Below are 19131 nucleotides of genomic sequence, written 5' to 3' on the forward strand. Positions count from 1 at the left end.
TAATTGGTATTTTTCCAAAGGAATTAAGGGTATGCGAAGTAGCACTAAATCGGAAAATGTCCTTAAACGATTGAAACTCAAATGCACATGCAGGAGATTTTTAGGGTCTAGCGTGCACATGCGGCACTCTCAGATCGGCACTAATGAAGACCCGCCTGTATTTCTTCCACTATCAGCAGCGGCTGCGCTTGTGTGTATATAAAACCTTCCGTGTTTTGTATATTTTGCGTTTCTTATACACTGTCCTATAGTGTCGACGCGGCGGCTCGTAAAGCAGCATTAGAGTCCGTCTTACTTACTATAGGTAGGTGTATGTAAAGCAACGTGAGAGAGATACAATTCGCAGCCGCAGTCAGCAGTAGTGAACCTTTCGAACGGTACGACAAGTACGCGCGAGGAATCAGTCATCGCAATAACTTTGCTCGCTGAAGTAGTCGCTTGTCGTCGTGGTCGCAGACATCGGAAGTTAATAATATTTATCCAAATTAATACCCGGCATAAATTATCGCGTGCCCCCACATCCGATTTATCTTTACACCGTGCGAGTGTGGTGGATTTTCGTCTGTTTTGTTTACCCGTTTGCTTCACATTGTTGGAATTTAAAAACAGTTACTTTGCTCTGGTTTGCAGTAAATTCGAGAAGCATGCCCGAATGGGTAACATAGTGCGTAGTTTTTCTAAGGCTTCACCTGCTAGCAGTCACTCGTATGTTTCGTACGAAAATATGTATAGAAAGTGAAGTGCAATGAACGTAAAGAAATCCATGACGCTGAACTGAGCTGAGCAGTAGAGATCAACAACAAAAGAAGCCACGATAGTGTGTGTCTTGTCCATGTGAATAAAAGAGGAATTTGCCCCTTTCAAGGCTGATATGTCTCCTAAAAGAGGAAACTAATCAGATTATTCTGAACGTTGGAATTGTTGTAGTAAATCGAGTGAACTGTTGAAATAGAAAATTAATACATGTGAATAATGTCAACCAATTATGTGCATAAGGTGAAAAAAGGATTACATAAAGTTATCTACGACAAGTTGTACTCCAATTGTTCCACGTTTAGAAAAATGCACTACGAAGTAAGTAGCTATCGAAACTGGTTACAAGTGTAACGGCAGTTTAATATTATGCCAGTCACAAGGGATGTTTTTTCAACCTCAGTCCCAGCATTTGATTGCTGATTGCTATTGGTTCTTCCTACATCTAACCTCTACGTCTATGGATAAACTATGAGAGTATCGAATTCTATAATTAAACACAACGTTTGTGTTTTCATTTGCGGTTGCTGTTTTAAAACTTGGCAATTTCCCAATAAAACCGCGATATGAGTGTAGTTGAACGTTTGTGAGAAACCGTTTGGTCAATTGTTAGTTTTGAGAAGTTGCATCCAAACGATTAAAATTTAGTTTTAAATCGAATATTTGCCGTGCTACACTTACAGTGTTGAAGCATCGGTGGTGAATTTACATTTCAAATATTGGATCACGTACAGGTAGACTTGATTCTCTGAAGATAAAAACTTCTGAAAGTTTTGCAACCATCGCATTTGAAACTAAGAAAAATTGACCCTCAGTTATGTAAATATTATTTCTTAGTCTTTTTCCAATTTTTCCTAACAGTGTGTCCCAGCATTAAACGTTATTGAGTTGTGATTTGCTGTTGTTCTGTTTTTAATATATTTTTTGTATGAACAAACTTGTATAAACACACTTGCAAATACAAATACGTAGGTAAAGGTAAGAATGACCTTACATTATGTAGTTTGAAAATATTTATTGAGGGATAACTCTAAAAATAAACCGCTGTACTTAAAATATGTCGGATGCAGTGTTATTAATTTCGAGTTCACTAACTCTATCACAGCAATATTGTTTGTGATTGTATTTGTATACTAACAATATTTGTGATTACATTTAATATTTGAGAGGTAGGCTGCAATTTGGCCGCATATTTCTCCAAAAAATGTTATCTATTGAAGATTTTCGGGAAATTCCGAAGAGTACCTTTAAACTAATGTTTTGTGGTCACCACTGACAACAACACGGCACACGGATAAGAATATCTGGATATTCAACGACGGATTCAAGACATTCTGATCAAGAAGCATTCGCCGCACAGTGGTGCCGAACCGCAAAAACTTGATCATTAGCTATTGCGTACAAAATGCGTAATTTTTCAAGGGTACTGTTTTTGGAGTAGTTTATTAATAAAATATAGAGCATCTATTTACACTTTTAGTGTGATCGTGAATCCCCCGATTAGGGAGATACAAACTTTGGTTATTTACATGTGTCCAAGACTTTTCTTTTCAGAAAAGTGGTAGATTACCCTAAAATTAGTAAATTTGCTAAAAGAAACGTAATAGGTCATAGAGATTTGCAGTCTCCCGCAAAGACGTATGTTTTGAGCAGGTTTGCAAGAGCCTCACTCATGTGTTGTATTTGAGGCGATCAAGGCAACGAAACACTTCATTATTTTTAATCTCATAGCGAGCCTTGAAGTGTTTCGTACGAAGCTCCCGAATCATTGGAAAACTGCACTTCATGAAATACATATTTCATTTGAAGAGCGCTTGAAGAGCAGCTGTACCAATGATAATAAAGCACAGGTTAGGCAGATGATTGTTTAGTGTTGAAGAAAATGTGAAAAAGTAGCACGTGCTTCATATATGTACAGGAAAATCAATCAAAGCGGTCGGGGATTTCGTCACGTTTGTTTTGGTGATAATCATTTGCAGAGTTCATACTTCAAATCTACATACTTCTACACGTTGTTCCGGAATTATTTTTTGGAAATAGTCGTACGCTGTCCCGGACGGAATCGTTTACCAATTACCATGATGCTTCAACGTTTCTACCGCGAGCTGAAGGTATTAGGGCCAATCGGTAGTGCTTATTCATTTATCAGGCCAGCAGCAGCGGTACCCGATTTGGAACTGTTGAGACGAAACTTCGTGAAAGACTTTCAATTTTATCATGACCGCGGGACATACTGAGAAAAATGATCCGTTTTCAATGTTTATTCCAGAAAGAAAAAAGTGGAGAAAATTTTAAACAAATTCTCACCGACGTTTATTTTCAGAAAAATGAAATGTTACCGGCTATCAAGGCAGCTAGAAGGCAGTTCAATAACTTCATGGAAGAAAATATTTATAAAAAGTAAGCTAGAATTGAAGGATTTTTTGGCAAGGTTCACGACAATCGTCATAAGAATGTGTGCTTTTGGTATTGAGTGCAATTCGATGAAAACTACAAAATCGGAGGTCTCCAACATCTTTATGACAGTTGTTTGCGACACTATCGATTGTTATCTGTAAAATAATGTCCAAGGAAGTGACTTTATGGACTTTCTGATCCAGATGAGATCTCCAGATGAACATAAAAGTGATGGTGTCCTGGTTGCTTTTAGTGAGAGAGCTGCTCAGGCATTAATGTAGAATTGCCGGCTTTGAAACTAGCTCGACACTGTTAACGTAGACACTCTTCAAAATAGCAGTGAATCAAGAAATTCAAACGAAGGGAGGTATTTGGAAAACACAGTAAATAAATAAACACTAAAATCATTTGAAGATAGTTTCCCAAAATCAGTAGCAAGAAAGGAACGCTTAGCTTCCAATCACTTTTTATATGCTTCGAATAGTTTTTTTCCGGCAATATATAAAGAATCAATTCAAAAAAAGACTTTTTTACTGCCAATAACTTTAATATTTCCATATTTAGTTATGAAACACATAACAGCTTTCGACGTTGTGACGTGGTTTCTGTTAGCATCAGCACTGTTTACTATGTTTTCGTTACCAATATATTCATACCCTTTTTTCCTCCTAACCTGTCTATCTATTATCGTTGCAGCTGTACTACACATTGAGGATTGCACATTAAAAAATTTCAAAGAAATATATGCGTTACAAGATATTTTTTTCAATCTTCTATATTATACGCTCACTTTCTATGTTTCATACGAAAGCTATTCATTTGAAAATCTACACAACAGGATGTAAAGCACATTCTACTGCAAATAAAATATTGTTTGTTGCAAAACGAAACGAAAATGACAATTTTCCCGTTCCAATCACCTCACCCCTCACCTTTCCACTCTTTCCCCTCCATTTTAAAAAATTCTTCATTACTTTCCCCTACCGCCCCTTCATCAATTGTAGAACCACCATTTCAAAAAAATATTAATACAGTGGTAACCCGATTTTGTCACTCTCCGATTTTGTCACCCCCGATTTTGTCACGTTTTTGACCCGATTTTGTCACGTTTTTTACCCGATTTTGTCACGCTTTTGATTTATCAAAAGCTTAGTATGACCAATGTCTTAAAACACTGTGAAAAGAATTGTGTTCAACAAGTTGATTATCGTGGAGTTTCCACAAAAGTTGTTTCTTATCTCCACAACTATAATAGCTAGAAGGTTACTTTCTTTGACAAAGTTCTTTATAATAATCTCAAAAGTTTTGTAGAACATTGTTTTGCTCTATCTCTTACTGCTTGAAAAATAAATATTCTGTCTTACTTTTAGGGGGGTTAATCAAAGAATCGTTCATACCATAAGAAAGAGCTTCTTACGCTGTGAAATTTCTCTGAACATAGTTAACCAGTATAATCAACCATTTCGGCGCAATTAAAAAACGCGTGTTTTCATACCTTTGGGAGTGCTGTGAAAAGGTGACAAATGTCCACAGAGAGGTAGAAAGAAGTGCGACATGTCCTAAAAGTGATCAGAATGAAGTATATGTAGTTCGTTCTAAGTTATCTGCAAAAAAAAAAAAAATGAAAAAATACCCGATTTAGTCACTGCCCCGTTTTTGTCACCTCTAAATTCATCATGGGGGTGACAAAATCGGGTCATTACTGTATGTGCTTGACCGCATTTCAAGGTCAAGACTAAAAACACGAGGTTTGGTCTATTTCATAGGAACGGAGCCTATCCCCGAAACCCCGCGCTGAGAATCGCGGCAAACACACTGACAGATGAACAGCGTCACACGCAGTACCTTGTAAGTCGCAAGGACCTGCATAGTATCGGCGTCCCGCCAGTAAAAACAAGGTTAGATTAAACTTCTCGGTCGGTGATTTCTACAGTAGACGGAGGAAGAGGCACAATTTGTGTCTAAAAATAACCCAACCCATGTCGCTAGCATAATAAGGAGGGTTGCGCAGTCTCCTTTTGTCCAGCGCTTCTATGGTTCAAAGGTACAAATACATGCCCTGGCGGGTGTTGTGGGTTCGAATCCGGTTATAATCTCAGATTATAGCTTGGTTCGACCCATGCACCTTCCAGCATTGGACAAAAAGTAGGAGTCACAACGACAACTTGTTAAGCGTAGCTACCAATAACCCCCCCCCCTCACCTTTCCACTTTTTCTCCTCCATTTCAATAAAAAATCTTCCTTACTTTCGCCTACCGTCCCTTCATCAATTGTAGAACCACCGTTTCAAAAAAATATGCCTTTAGTCGTTTTGGAATGCTGTCTCCGATTTTTTTTTGTGTATTCGGTGGGAATTTGATCCTATTCGTTCATCAAGTACTTTCTAAGATCGTTTTTGTTACAAATATGATGGCTTCTAACTTTTTTGTCGAAATATTTCAAAAGGTTTTCAATGGAATTGTTGTCTGGAGATATTGTGGTGGAGTATCAATAAGTTTTGAGCAGTTGTAAAGTAACCATGTGCGTTTCTTAAGTGCTTTGTGCTTTAGGTCGTTGTCTCGGTAAAACTTGAACCTCTGATTAAATCCCATTTTGTTGGCACTTGGCTTCAAATTTTGCTTTAAAATGTCCAATTGGACATCTTTATAAGTAATTTACATGCTTTATTTAAAGTTTGTAATATATTTGAATTGGAAAAATATCTGGATGGTGTGTTGGGCATAAAAAACGAAAAAGAGAAATTTGATTGCTTCTCACCTGGCGCTCCTTCAGATAATTATTTTTGCATGAAAACCGAAACTTGCGCTTCTTTTGAGTATACTTCGACGAAAAAATAGTCATTAGCTTGATCACATCGTTTTTCCGATGTTGCCCGTTCGAGGGTTAACCTCTTGATCCCACCAATGTTCATTAAGACGCAGGTTAAACTTGACCGATTCAGCTAAAAATTTTACGCATCTTCGTGGGTATGATTACGAATCGAAGTTTGACTGATCTGGTTGAACTTTGCAACTTCCATAAAAAATTTCAAACCCCTCGTATTACTTGTAGATAAGAATTAAAGATAAGATTCTCCATTCCCATTTATGGAAATCGCACGTTTTCGGTAATTGGAGCGCAATTCATTCGATGTATCGTTATCCCGTGAATGGCATTTGAAATCTTATCTATGGCCTTTTACGGGGAAATGGGGAACATCACTGTGACGTCGCAAAAGCACTAAATTTGCTATTGCGATACCATTTTTTTTGGCCAACATTGAACTTTTCTGAGTAAAGTGTTCATTCCTAATCATGGCTTGGGTATGATGCCTATTTGTATTTGATCTACTAGTTTTGATAAACCATTGTGATGGAACTCAGGTTTCACTTATTGGAAACTGAAAACTTAGATAAAACTGAATATACCAAAAGAAACGTTAATATTGCAGATCTTAATCAGATATGCACGAAGTGAACATTTCGCACCGCGAAATGTAATTAGCTTTTCTGGCGCCAAAAATGTCAGTAAGGTACATTGTATTATGTGTGCGTACAAATCCACTAACCACGCGTCACTTATCGGGTCTGCTCGGTCTGCTTCTTCGTGATTTGTCGATATTATTTCAATCCAGAAAATCACCGGTGTTCGGTGTTCGGTGTTCGGGATTATCCTGATCCTGATAATCCAGAACGCGACTAGGGGGTTGACTCACTTCCGATGCATCATTTTATTACGCTTGAGGTTGAGTAGATTTGAGTGTGATACTGATACAGATAATTTGGATGGCAACGACCTAAAAAAATAAAAGGTTTTAATTAAGTAGTACCATAGCTTGTTTGATCGATCGCTAGCTGACAAAAACAATCTTTGACAAGACGATAGATTTCCAGATACTATCATTTATATCCTGTGTGTGAGAATTTCATAGCGTCGAATTTGTGAAAAACACTGAGAGTTTACTCGTGTTGTGCAAAAATCTTGTTCTAATGTTCAAATGGCTACACTACAGTTTCGTTGATTTGGATTTTTGAATGATGCTTTGTATGTAAACAGAAAGCGCCGAAAACTGGGCAAAGGGCTGGATAAGCATTCCTTTTTGTGGCTTTCGTAGTAATGCAGGTAAATGGAGCGATATGTAAAAATAGCTGACAAAGAAACGACACATATGTATATGCGTAGCTTCTGATAACTACGAACCGAGTCTATGGAATCGATCATGTAGATTAATTTAATGCCGATCGATTGAGCTGTGTTGAGAAACGAAAAATATTCCTCGACCTTTCTAATGTACATAATAATTGTTAAAATCCAATCATCCTGGATGGAATAAAACTTATTGCTACCGCTGTGGTTGTTTATTTCTTGGGGATTCATTACCGCCTCAGTGCTAATAATCATTTTATCCAACGTCTGCGATGCTGTGCTGACTAGTTACCAGCTGGCTTTATCGGCGCTCTATTAACAGTGTATTTTCTGACTGTGATAAATGGTATTTGCTTATTGTTTGTTTACAGAGTGTAGTGTTGGAGTGTTCAATGGGTAAATACTTTCGTGAAATAAAACTTATATTTTGCTTTTTGAACTGCAAAGTAACCCTCCCGGCTACCTTGATACCTGGAAACGTCTTCTCGTGACGAGTTTCGTTACGAGGATATTAATGAAAATTCAAGGTACTTTCATATGTCAAACGCGTTTAGTGAAAGCAAATAAATTGACGAAGCAACTTCATGCACTGTGGCGAGATCATTGTCGTTGGTTATTAAATATTTCAAATCAACATTTCGATCATTTTTGCAATACTCCAGCGGCCAACAACTATTTTTGATCACGATTTTCTTCATATTTTGGAATTTATTGATGATGTTGAAACTTCAAGCACACTGTCAACTAGCGTCATAAAACGATTTGTACTCCCACTCATGCCTTTATTGACATACTGAGACAGGTGTTAACAGTTGCAAATTTTCTGACTTACAAATTATCGATATCCACATGACTCTTTTCAAAATCATTGTTGATCGCAAGACTAAATTAACAAATTTATCTTCAGCGCATCTTTTCGTTGTAATCCCAACAATAAGTGCGCTAAAGACACCAAAACGATTCAATCTAAAATTGCACTTTTATGAGCAATTGCGCAATTTTGATGGTAAAATTTTTCTTACAGTCATCAGTAAGATGCTCCATAAGACGATTTCTATTCAAATATTAACGCTCTAAACGCTCTAAACAGACTAAAGGGGCAGGCATGGGGAACCCATCTTTCTTCTTTTTCTATGCAAACTTTTCATGACAAATACAACAAATAATAGGAAGACAGAAATCAAATGATTCCTTCTAACATTATGTGATCTCTTTTCATCACATGATTCATTGAATAGAATCTTTGCATCTCGACAAATCTTGATAAAAAAGAGTCATTCAACCCATTGTGAACAGAAAAGGCAACATTACTGCTTCTTCAAAAACATTCGCTCAAAAAGGTTTCACTACGTTGATGATACTGATCACCTTTGACATGATACGATATAATTTATATGACTTTCACTACGAGCGGATAAAATCTATGAAGTTTTTGTCGAAGTTCCGAAACCGGTAATGCAGAAGCATAAGAAACAAGTGTAAGTTTTTCCTTAGAGAGAAAAGCAAAAAAAAGAACCGTGAATCGAATGCAGACATTGCTGTCAATCGGCTCCGGCTGTTATTCGTTCTATATTTAAATTTTGACAAACTTTACTCATTTTATTAATAGTTGTCTAATGTCCGACTGACAAAGGAACAACTTTACGAATGAAAGAGTATAATGATGTAAAGGCATTTAGATTTCGTATGGCCGTCCCGAATTTCAACAAAGATTTTACACCGGCACTAATGCGTGTCATGTCGCGATTCGTTCCATATGTCCTTGCATGAGAAAAGCGCGCTTCGTTTGCGTCACCTGTATTCATGTAGGTATAGCTCTATCTACTACTTGTTTAATCATGACAGGCACCTAGCAGACAAATCACCCTCCATTAGCAGATAAACAGATAACATCGTTCCGCTGAGCTTGCCTAAAGCCTTCCTCCACCAACACACCAACTGAATATGTATATCATGTAAGTGTACAGGATGTGTCTACCTACTTATGATTTCGTTTTTATCACCTGGTCATCTTGCTTTGGAAGAAATCAGTTTCATTCGGTACTCGCGTACTGACGGATCGACAAATTGTGCCGCGCGGCAGGGCAAACGTAAGCTTGGTAGTGCCGCGTAGTAAAGTGATAAATAAAGACCATGAAGTTTACTGTTCGGTATCATACGCCGGCGGTTCCCGGCAAAGTAGTTCAAAATTTACTGGATTACATTCTATGCAAGGCTAGTATCTAATGTATATTATTATTCAAGCAATTTGAGTAACTTATCTAAACGTAAGCTTGTTTGGAATACCCTTCGGTGCCACTTGTGTTTTTTTGTTTGTTTGTGTATTTACCTTGCGAAACAAAATAAAAGTAAATTGCAACTGCTTGTGTGTGCGGATAGAAACTGATAATTCACTGAGTGTTATGTATTTTCATTTAGTGGCAGTAGAATATGATATCTTGGAGTCTCGCGACTCCAACCAGTGTGGTTCTAAAGTTTCGTTGGGAATACAGTTTTCAGGTAGAAGTTGTTTCTAAGGCAAGCATATCATATAGTGAAGAAAACTCAGTTCTTTAATTCTGAGAAAATCCAATTTATGAAAATAGGGATTTATAGACTGTGGTTAAATAGTAAATGATACAAAAAGTTTGTTACCTATCTTAGAAAATTTTTTTATGGGCGTGTATTTAGAGGCGGGATAGTTGTGGACTCTAAACTTTCCGCACTTCCTCGATGATTGATGATTTTACTTATATAAATAAACTTACTTTACTTTAGTGGCTAAGGTCCGTTACCGATCCTGCGCCGAACGAATTATAGTCCTCCAGTACCGTCGGTCCTGGGCTGCCGTTCTCCAATCCCCACGAACACCAGCTGAACGTGCATCGTCTTCGACAGCACACACCCACCGGGTGCGGGGTCTGCCTCGGAGTCTACGGCCTCTTCCTGGTTCTCTGCTGAAAATAGTTTTGGCTACTCTTTCATCGGGCATTCTGGCCACGTGTCCAGCCCACCGCAGCCTGCCACATTGCACTACCGTCACTATATCAGCATATTTGTATACTTGGTACAGCTCGTGATTCATGCGTCTGCGCCACACTCCATTTTCCATTTTGCCACCAAGTATAGATCGCAGAATTTTACGCTCAAAAACCCCAAGCACTCGCCGATCAGCTTCCTTTAGCGTCCATGATTCGTGTCCGTAAAGGGCCACCGGGAGGATTAGTGTTCTGTAGAGCGCCAGTTTTGTGCGAATTTGCAAACTACGGGACTTCAGCTGGCTACGTAATCCGTAGAAAGCCCGATTCGCGGCTGCAACTCGTCGTTTCACTTCGCGGCTTACATCGTTGTCACATGTCACGAGTGTACCAAGGTATATAAATTCCTCCACTACTTCATATCGTTCCCCATCTAACTCCACCTCGGCACCAACACCACTTGAGCTCCCACGTTCCCTACCAGCAACCATGTACTTCGTTTTGGCGGTATTAATGGTAAGTCCCAATCTCGCAGCTTCCCTTTTAAAGGGCCTAAAGGCCTCTTCTACTGCTCTACGGTTGATTCCGATGATATCGACGTCATCCGCAAAACCAAGAAGCATGTGAGATTTCGTGATGATAGTTCCATTCCTTTCCACGTTTGCTCTTCGTAATGCACCTTCCAAGGCAATGTTGAATAGCAGGTTAGAGAGTGCGTCCCCTTGCTTCAGTCCATCCAACGTCACGAAAGCAGCTGAGGTCTCACCCGCTATTCTAACGCATGATTTGGATCCATCCAGCGTCGCACGAATCAGCGTAACTAGTTTCGTCGGAAAACCATGTTCTAGCATTATCTGCCACAGCTCATTTCGTTTAACTGAATCGTATGCCGCTTTAAAGTCCACAAACAGATGGTGTGTCTGCAAGTTGTACTCCCGGAACTTGTCTAGCAACTGGCGCAGGGTAAACATCTGATCCGTCGTGGAGCGACCCTCACGAAAACCAGCTTGGTACTCGCCGACGAAGGACTCCGCTAACGGTCTCAGTCTGCAGAACAGGATACGGGAAAGCACCTTGTAGGCAGAATTGAGCAATGTAATTCCTCGATAGTTTTTACACTCCATTCGATGTCCCTTTTTGAAAATTGGGCAAATGAGGCCATCCAACCACTCCTCCGGCATTTGTTCTTCCTCCCAGATCCTGACAATGATCCGGTGGATTGCTTCGTACAGCCGCTCGCTCCCCGCTTTTAGAAGTTCAGCCGGGATACCGTCCTTCCCAGCAGCCTTACCGTTTTTCAGCTCACTGATTGCCTTCTTAACCTCCTCCTGTGTTGGTGGCTCCACAGCTTGACCATCGCTTACAATTTCTATCCTGTCCCTGCTGATCTCCTCATTTACCTCTCCATTCAATAGTGTTTGGAAGTGCTCCTTCCACCTGGCTGCTACCGCCGTTTTGTCGGTAAGCAGGTTGCCAGCACTATCATTGCACATCACAGGCATGGCAAAATTCCTGCTTCTCACCGTTTTATAGAAACTCCGTGTGTCGTAGCTGGCGTATCGCTCCTCTGCGCCGGCAAGCACGTGCTCCTCGTACTCGCGTTTCTTTAGACGATGGATTCTTTTTTCCGCAGCTCTAGTCTCTCTGTATCTCTCTCTGTTTTGACGCGTTGCCGCAGTGAGCATGCGACTCCTGGCCTGGTTCTTTTCGTCTGTCACTCTCTGGCATTCGGCATCAAACCAGCTGTTACGCTGTCTTCCACGCGTCGTGCCTACCACCTCTCTCGCTGTTGTTTGGATGGCACCATGGATGTTCCTCCACAGCCCATTTATATCTTCTTCTTCTTCTACCTGCTGTTCTGCGATTCGCTGGTGAAGCTTCCTGGCGTACTCCACTGCAACGCCGTCTGCCGTTAACCGCTGGATGTTGAAACGCAGCGTCCTTTCAGTGCGAGCTTTTGCCGTGTTCGACAGCCTTGCGCGAATCTTACTCACTACGAGATAGTGGTCAGAGTCGATATTTGGTCCACGAAAAGACCGTACATCGATAACATCCGAAAAGTGTCGACCGTCAATCAAGACATGATCGATCTGAGAGCTAGAGTCTCCATTTGGATGCCTCCAGGTTTGTTTCCGAATATTCAAACGTGGAAAGTAGGTGCTACAGATCGCCATCCCTCTGGCCGCGGCAAAATTTATGAGCCTCAGACCGTTATCATTGGTCGACAGATGCAGGCTATGTCTTCCAATAACTGGACGGAAGAATTCCTCCCTCCCGATCTGCGCGTTTACATCTCCGATGATGATTTTCACGTCGTGTTTTGGGCACTCTCCATAGTCCTCTCAAGCTTGTCGTAAAACTCGTCTTTAGCATCATCGGATTTATAATTTGTCGGTGCGTATAAGTTGATTAGGCTATAGTTGAAGAATTTGCCCTTAATCCTCAACACGCATATACGGTCATCTACGGGCCTCCACCGGATAACTCGTTGCTTTTGTTTTCCCAACACTACGAAACCGACTCCATGTTCAGCTTTCTTACCGCCACTGTAGTAGATGTGGTACTTAAAAGAAGTGCCTGCAATAGGGTCTACTGCACGGAACTCCCTTTCTCCGGAATTTGGCCACCGAACTTCCTGAATAGCAGCGATCTCCACTCCGAGTTGATGCAGCTCTCGAGCAAGCAAGCCAGCCCGTGCCGGTTCATGGAGAGTTCGGACATTCCAGGTACCAAGTTTCCAATCGTTATCCCTTAATCGTTTCCTTGTCCCTTGCCGTGTCCTATACCGATTGTTCTGTCCTGAATTTCTTTGTTCGTTGTTCGTGGTAATTAAGTTTTCGGTATACTACCTCACCGGGGTCGCGATACCTACATCCCGCTGATGGGTCTGCCATCTTAGGTATAGCTTGCGGGATACAGCATTTCATATTCAGCCGCCCGTTACGAGACAGACGCTGTGTGAGCCGCCCCTCACCTGGAGAACAGGCGCTCTAGTTCGCACCTCCTAGCTTAGCTGCTTCAGTAAGTACATGAAGCATTTCCGGGTAAGGCCATCGACCGTCATCATTTGACTTAGATCTGCGTGGAGGCGCCAGGTGGGAGCTTGAGAGAGCCAGAGCTATGTTTGACGCTCCTTCCAGGTAACTCTCTCCATTTCATACCCTATATAAATAAAACTGGTATCAAAAATAGGAGTAAGGTTGTTCTCAAGAAATCTTCTAGTTAATGAGTATATTTAACGCTACCTTCTCATCTGTCAGTACTCCCACTGATTAGAAAAAAAGTTCAATACGCTAGGACAACTATCAGTTTGTTTGATGTATAAATAATGAGTGAAAGTTGAGATACAAGAAAAGCGGAAGACATACAAGAATTTTCTGGACGCCTTTACTGTATTAAAAATGGTTGAAAATGTTCAATTGCCAGCAACTCAATACACGATAAATACAGTTTGTTCAAAATGCTTAATTATTATGTTCATGAACCAGAAACTTTGATAAACCGCTCCGAAATATAGGGAAAGCCCAATCTAGGAAATTAATATGGTAAATAAAATGTAAATAGGTACGTGAGAAAGTCAGCATGTGTCACAATTTGGTTGAATCAATGCCTATAAGGAAGTTCAGGAAGTAATGAAAAATAATTGCTACTCTATCTGACATGCAAGATATAAATCTGACAATTATTCATTTTGTAGCTGTATTCCAACACTTCGTTACACTTTTGCTAGTGCTATGCTGAAGTCCAGGCCCATTTTGGCGCCTTCAAGAACTAGCGCCCTTGACCAGTCTATCCGAGCTCACGCTGCCCTGCTTGCAGGTCTACTTTTCTGGTTCCACAATTGACCAGTATTCCTTAATCGAACCCTTAGTTTCGGGGTATTTTTTTTGTCGGAAGGTTTGACCATTGCGACTGCGACCATTATTTTGATTCTATTGTGGTAAGTTTCGGAGTATGGGGCGAATTCTATTGCTTGGGAACCACAGTGACTCCATTGTCGTTGTACAACTGTTTTTTCGAGCTCAAATAGTGACAGCGATATCGTACCAGAAAAGGCAATCAATCTCATGCTGTTTGAGAAAGGGCAGCAACCCCTTTTGAAGGCATTCAATCTTCCAGAAGTTACGAAAGTGTTACTTTACGTTACAGTCCATAGTTGCAATGTGCTTGCCAAACGAGAAGCTTTTACGGGTCCTCCGATATCCTTTTTATTTTGCTTTGTGCACCTGGTGTCTGCTGAGTGTGTTGGCGAAAGGAACAGCCTTGCCAGCCGTGAGCGTCTGACTCCAGGTTAGGGGCGGCTCGTGACGGCGATTCCACTGCACGGTGAATCGCCGTTTCCGTACCAGGTATGCGGCTGTATCCCAGGTTAGGGGCGGCATACAACAGCGACTGATCCGGAGCGGACGGCTGACTTATGAAGCGCTGTGTCTCGCCAGCTATACCCAAGACAGCAGCCCTATCTGCGAGACTAGGCATCGCAGCCCCAGTAAGGCAGTATGCTTAAACAACTTTCGCTAGGAGAAATTCAGGAAAGGAACCACAACCGGATAATCGGCATGGACCCAGGCAAAAGAAAAAGGACAACGATTATTGGAAACTTGGTACTTGGAATGTCAGGACTCTACTTGAACCGGCACGCGCGGGTATCCTGGCAAGAGAGCTACAGAAGATGAAGGTCGAGGTTGCAGCCATCCAGGAAGTGCGGTGGCCGAAGACGGGAGAACGCGAATTCCGCCCAGTAGATCCTATTGCGGGCACGACATTCAAGTATCACATCTACTACAGTTGCGGCGATAAAGCAGAGCATGGAGTTGGATTCGTATTACATGGAAAACAAATGAAGCGTGTCATTAGGTGGAGGCCCATCAATGACCGTCTATGCGTGTTGAGAATTAAGGGCAAATTCTTTAACTACAGTCTGATAAATGTGTATGCACCGACGAACGACAAGCCCGTTGACGTAAAAGATGCGTTCTATGAACTTCTCGACAGAACATATGGAGAGTGCCCAAGACATGACATAAAGATAGTCATCGGGGATACAAATGCACAGGTCGGACGTGAAGAGTTCTTTCGTCCGTCGTCCCGTTATTAGTAGAGAAAGCCTCCATCCTACCGCAAACGACAATGGTCTGAGGCTAATCAACTTCGCTGCAGCCAGAGGAATGGTTATCTGTAGTACCAATTTTGCACGATGGAACATTCGGAAGTACACCTGGAAACATCCCCTTATGGAGAGGCCTGCTCTCAGATCGACCACGTTCTGGTTGATGGCCGGCACTTTTCTGATGTCGCAGACGTGCGATCCTTCCGGGGACCAAACGTTGACTCGGACCACTATATCGTAGTAAGCAAGATCCGTGCCCGGTTTGCCAACGTATTCAAATCGAAGCCAACGAGGAAGATACGACTGAACATTCGGCGGTTATCGGCGGAGGGAGTTGCTGCAGAGAAGATTGATGAGCGGATCAGTGAACCTCTCGGAGAAAACCTGAACGAACAGTGGAGACACATCCACGACGCGATCAGTACTACAGCGCGGGAAGTGTTGGGTACTACTGCTGCAGTCACTTCCAGTGAGTGGTTTGACGCAGAGTGCCAGCGAGTGACTGATGAGAAGAATCGAGCCAGAAGTCACATTTGGCTACAACTGTGACACGCCAGAGCAGAGAGAGATGCCGAGATGCTAGAGCTGCCGAAAAGAGACTCCACCGTCGTAAGAAACGTCAGCACTGGAATCGCGTTCTCGCGGAGGCGATACAAGAAGCTTCTTTAATACGATCAACGGAATCGGGAACCGGACCGTGCCAACTCCTGTTATGTGCAACGACAAGGAGGGGAACCTGGTTACCGAAAGATCGGAGGTGGCTGGGCGTTGGAAACAATATTTCGATGCATTGTTGAATGGTGAACAAGATGAAACGGTCAACAGAAACAGGATAACGATTGAGGATGATGGACAAGCTGTGGATTCACCAACTTTGGACGAGGTTAGGAAAGCAGCGAGAGAGCTGAAAAACTGTAAAGCAGCTGGAAAGGACGGCATCCCCGCCGAGCTTTTGAAAGTCGGGAGCGAACGGCTGTATTGTGCAATCCATCAGGTTATACTAAAGGTATGGACTGAGGAGGAATTACCTACGGACTGGTTGAAAGGTCTCATATGCCCAATTTACAAAAAGGCCATCAACTCGAATGCAGCAATTATCGAGGTATTACTCTACTCAATTCTGCATACAATATTCTCTCCCGCAGCCTGTTTCTCAGACTGAGGCCGTTACAGGAAACCTTTGTTGGCGAATACCAGTGCGGTTTTCGAGAGGGAAGCTCCACGGTGGATGAAATGTTCGACAGATCCTCGATAAATTCCAGGAATTCAACTTGCAAACTCACCATTTGTGTGTAGACTTCAAGGCGGTGTACGATTCAGTTAAACGAAATGAGCTGTGGCAGATTATGCTTGACCGTGGTTTTCCAACAAAACTGATTAGGCTGATACGTGCTACCCTTGATGGTTCAAAATCAAGCGTCAGGATAGCGCGTGAGACTTCGGACTCGTTTGTGACGTTAGATGGTTTGAAGCAAGGTGACGGACTATCGAACTTGCTGTTCAACATTGTATTGGAAGGTGCTATTCGAAGGGCCGGCGTGCAGAGAAGCGGTACCATCCCCAAGTAACAATTCCAAGTTTTATTACGTTCGTATAGCGGTAACTATGAGCTCCACCGGAACTTTCTGATGACCGCTATAAAACTGCTTTCTGACCAAGTGGCCCACTCCTCAGAATGTTTTCATAACCGCTATAAGAATCAGGTTATAAACTCAAGTAGTCGTATCACGCTCTGCTAAAAGCAGCAATATAACCGATTAAGCTTTCGCTGCTTGACAGCCATCTCCATAATTTAAAAAAGCTTTTCGCTTTTCGCTTTTCTAGCAAAAGCCAGATAAGTTCGCTAGCTTTGTCAACTTGAAAATATATCCGTGAGTAGAAAAGTTTTAGTTTTACTTACAGATCATTCTGAACGATTTGGTTTATACCGACCAGAATAAAATATCCCATAGAATATTTCTTAAATTTCAAGCAATTTCATTGGTTTGCACTATGTGCGCATTTAATTTCATCGTGAATTTTGATATGATAGGTCGATAAAACCAGCGCGCTACTGAAATTTTTCAATTTTCGAAAACTGGATGTTTTAACAAACTGAAAATATTCAGTTAGTCAATCTCAATTTCTAGCAAAATCATTTTAGTTGCTCTCTCTGACAGGAAAACCGATTGATAATGACCTTCTTTCTGCAAAATACTTTGCTTTGATGAATTGTTGTTTGCGAGCTAAAACAAAATACTAGAATATGGCAATATGGCTTCGCATAAAAAATGATTTTGGTGTTGAACTTTGGTATTCTTCATAATAGCAGCAAAAAAACTGTTTGGTTAGGGTGTTACCATTTTAATAGATCTATAAAACTAGCAGATTTATTGCGGTTTGACAAGTAACCGCGATAAGATCAATTTTGATTGGTGCGCCATTTTGTGTTGCTACGCCACACTTATGGTAAGTTTATAAGAGACGTGGTGCAGCCAACAAGTTTTAACGTGGTAATATAAGCAACCACAATAAATTCGCTTTATTAACAGTTTTATTATGGTTTTCTAGCTAGCTATAAGTGTGTTTGGACTCGTATCCTCTTGGTATTGTGCAATATCACAATAAATCCAGTGGTAATGATTCATACCGCAATAAAACCTTTATAAAATTCAAGTAAAACCAAGTGGCTTTGAATTGTTACTTGGGTCATCACGAAATCTCATATGCTCCTAGGGTTCGCGGACGACATCGATATCATCGGTGTTAACCGTAGAGCTGTGGAAGAAGCGTACACGCATCTTAAGGAGGAAGCTGCGAGGATAGGGCTTATCATAAATTCTACCAAAACAAAGTATATGGTGGCTGGTAGAGACCGTAGTAGTCCTTCGGGTGTTGGAACTGCGGCGGTGATAAATGGAGATACTTTTGCAGTGGTCGACGAATTTGTTTACCTTGGTACGTTAGCGACATGTGACAAGACAACGATGTGAGCCGTGAAGTAAAAAGGCGGATAGCGGCCAACAGGGCCTTCTACGGATTACGTAGCCAGCTGAGGTCCCGTAACCTACAACTCCGTGCAAAACTCGCGCTCTATAAGACGCTAATTCGGTGGTACTCTACGGCTACGAAGCGTGGACGTTGAAAGAGAGCGACCGACAAGCTCTTGGCGTTTTCGAGCGTAAGATCCTGCTATCAATTCTAGGCGGCATATTAGACGAAGGAGTGTGGCGCAGGCGCATGAATCATGAAATATACCAAGTGTACAAAGATGCGGATATTGTGAAGCGACTTAAATACGGCAGGCTGGCAACGTAGCAAGGATGCCGGATGAGAGACCAGCGAAAACAATATTTAGCAGAGAACCCGACAGAGGCCGACGACTTCGAGGCAGACCCCGTACCCGTTGGATGAGCGCTGTTGACGAGGATGCTAGAACAGCGGGTGTTAGGGGCGACTGGAGAGTGGCAGCCCAAGACCGAGTAATGTGGAGATGGCTCCTGAATTCGGTATGGATTCGATAAGCGGATTGTCGCCGAAAAAGTAAGTAAGCACCTGGGCTTGTTACCTCGGTCGCTGGGCCTCTCTTCGTCTTGTTCCTTCCGGACTCGATGCAAAAACCATTTTTGTTGGATAGTTGTCACATCCTGCCCGAAGTATTCTACCAGCTTTAACCACTTTCTGATTACTGGGTTCGCCGTAGTAACGCGCGAATTCATAGTTCATTCTTCGTCTCCATACATCGTTTTCTTGTACGCCGCCAAAAATGATTCTTCCTCTCTTCTTTTTGGTACTCTTACCACTGTGTCC

The 19131-nt window shown here is 41.7% G+C and overlaps 1 protein-coding gene across 5 annotated transcripts in view; it reads left to right on the forward strand.

Moving 5' to 3' along the window:
* Nucleotides 1–19131, forward strand: part of LOC128744590 (phosphatidylcholine:ceramide cholinephosphotransferase 1-like) — a 50890-nt gene that overhangs the window by 14974 nt on the left and 16785 nt on the right. The window contains exon 1 of one of the 5 annotated variants that reach the window (XM_053841714.1): nt 348–1074. The exons of 3 other annotated variants lie outside the window; for them this stretch is intronic. In XM_053841714.1, coding sequence (XP_053697689.1) covers nt 973–1074 — 102 coding nt within the window. In that variant the 5' untranslated portion in view covers nt 348–972. Of the gene's footprint in view, nt 1–347; nt 1075–9245; nt 9490–19131 lie in introns of those variants that run through there. One more of the 5 variants, XM_053841715.1, reaches the window with a different exon arrangement.

The sequence above is a fragment of the Sabethes cyaneus genome, chromosome 3 (genome assembly GCF_943734655.1).
Source record: "Sabethes cyaneus chromosome 3, idSabCyanKW18_F2, whole genome shotgun sequence".
NCBI classification, from domain to species: Eukaryota; Metazoa; Arthropoda; class Insecta; order Diptera; family Culicidae; genus Sabethes; species Sabethes cyaneus.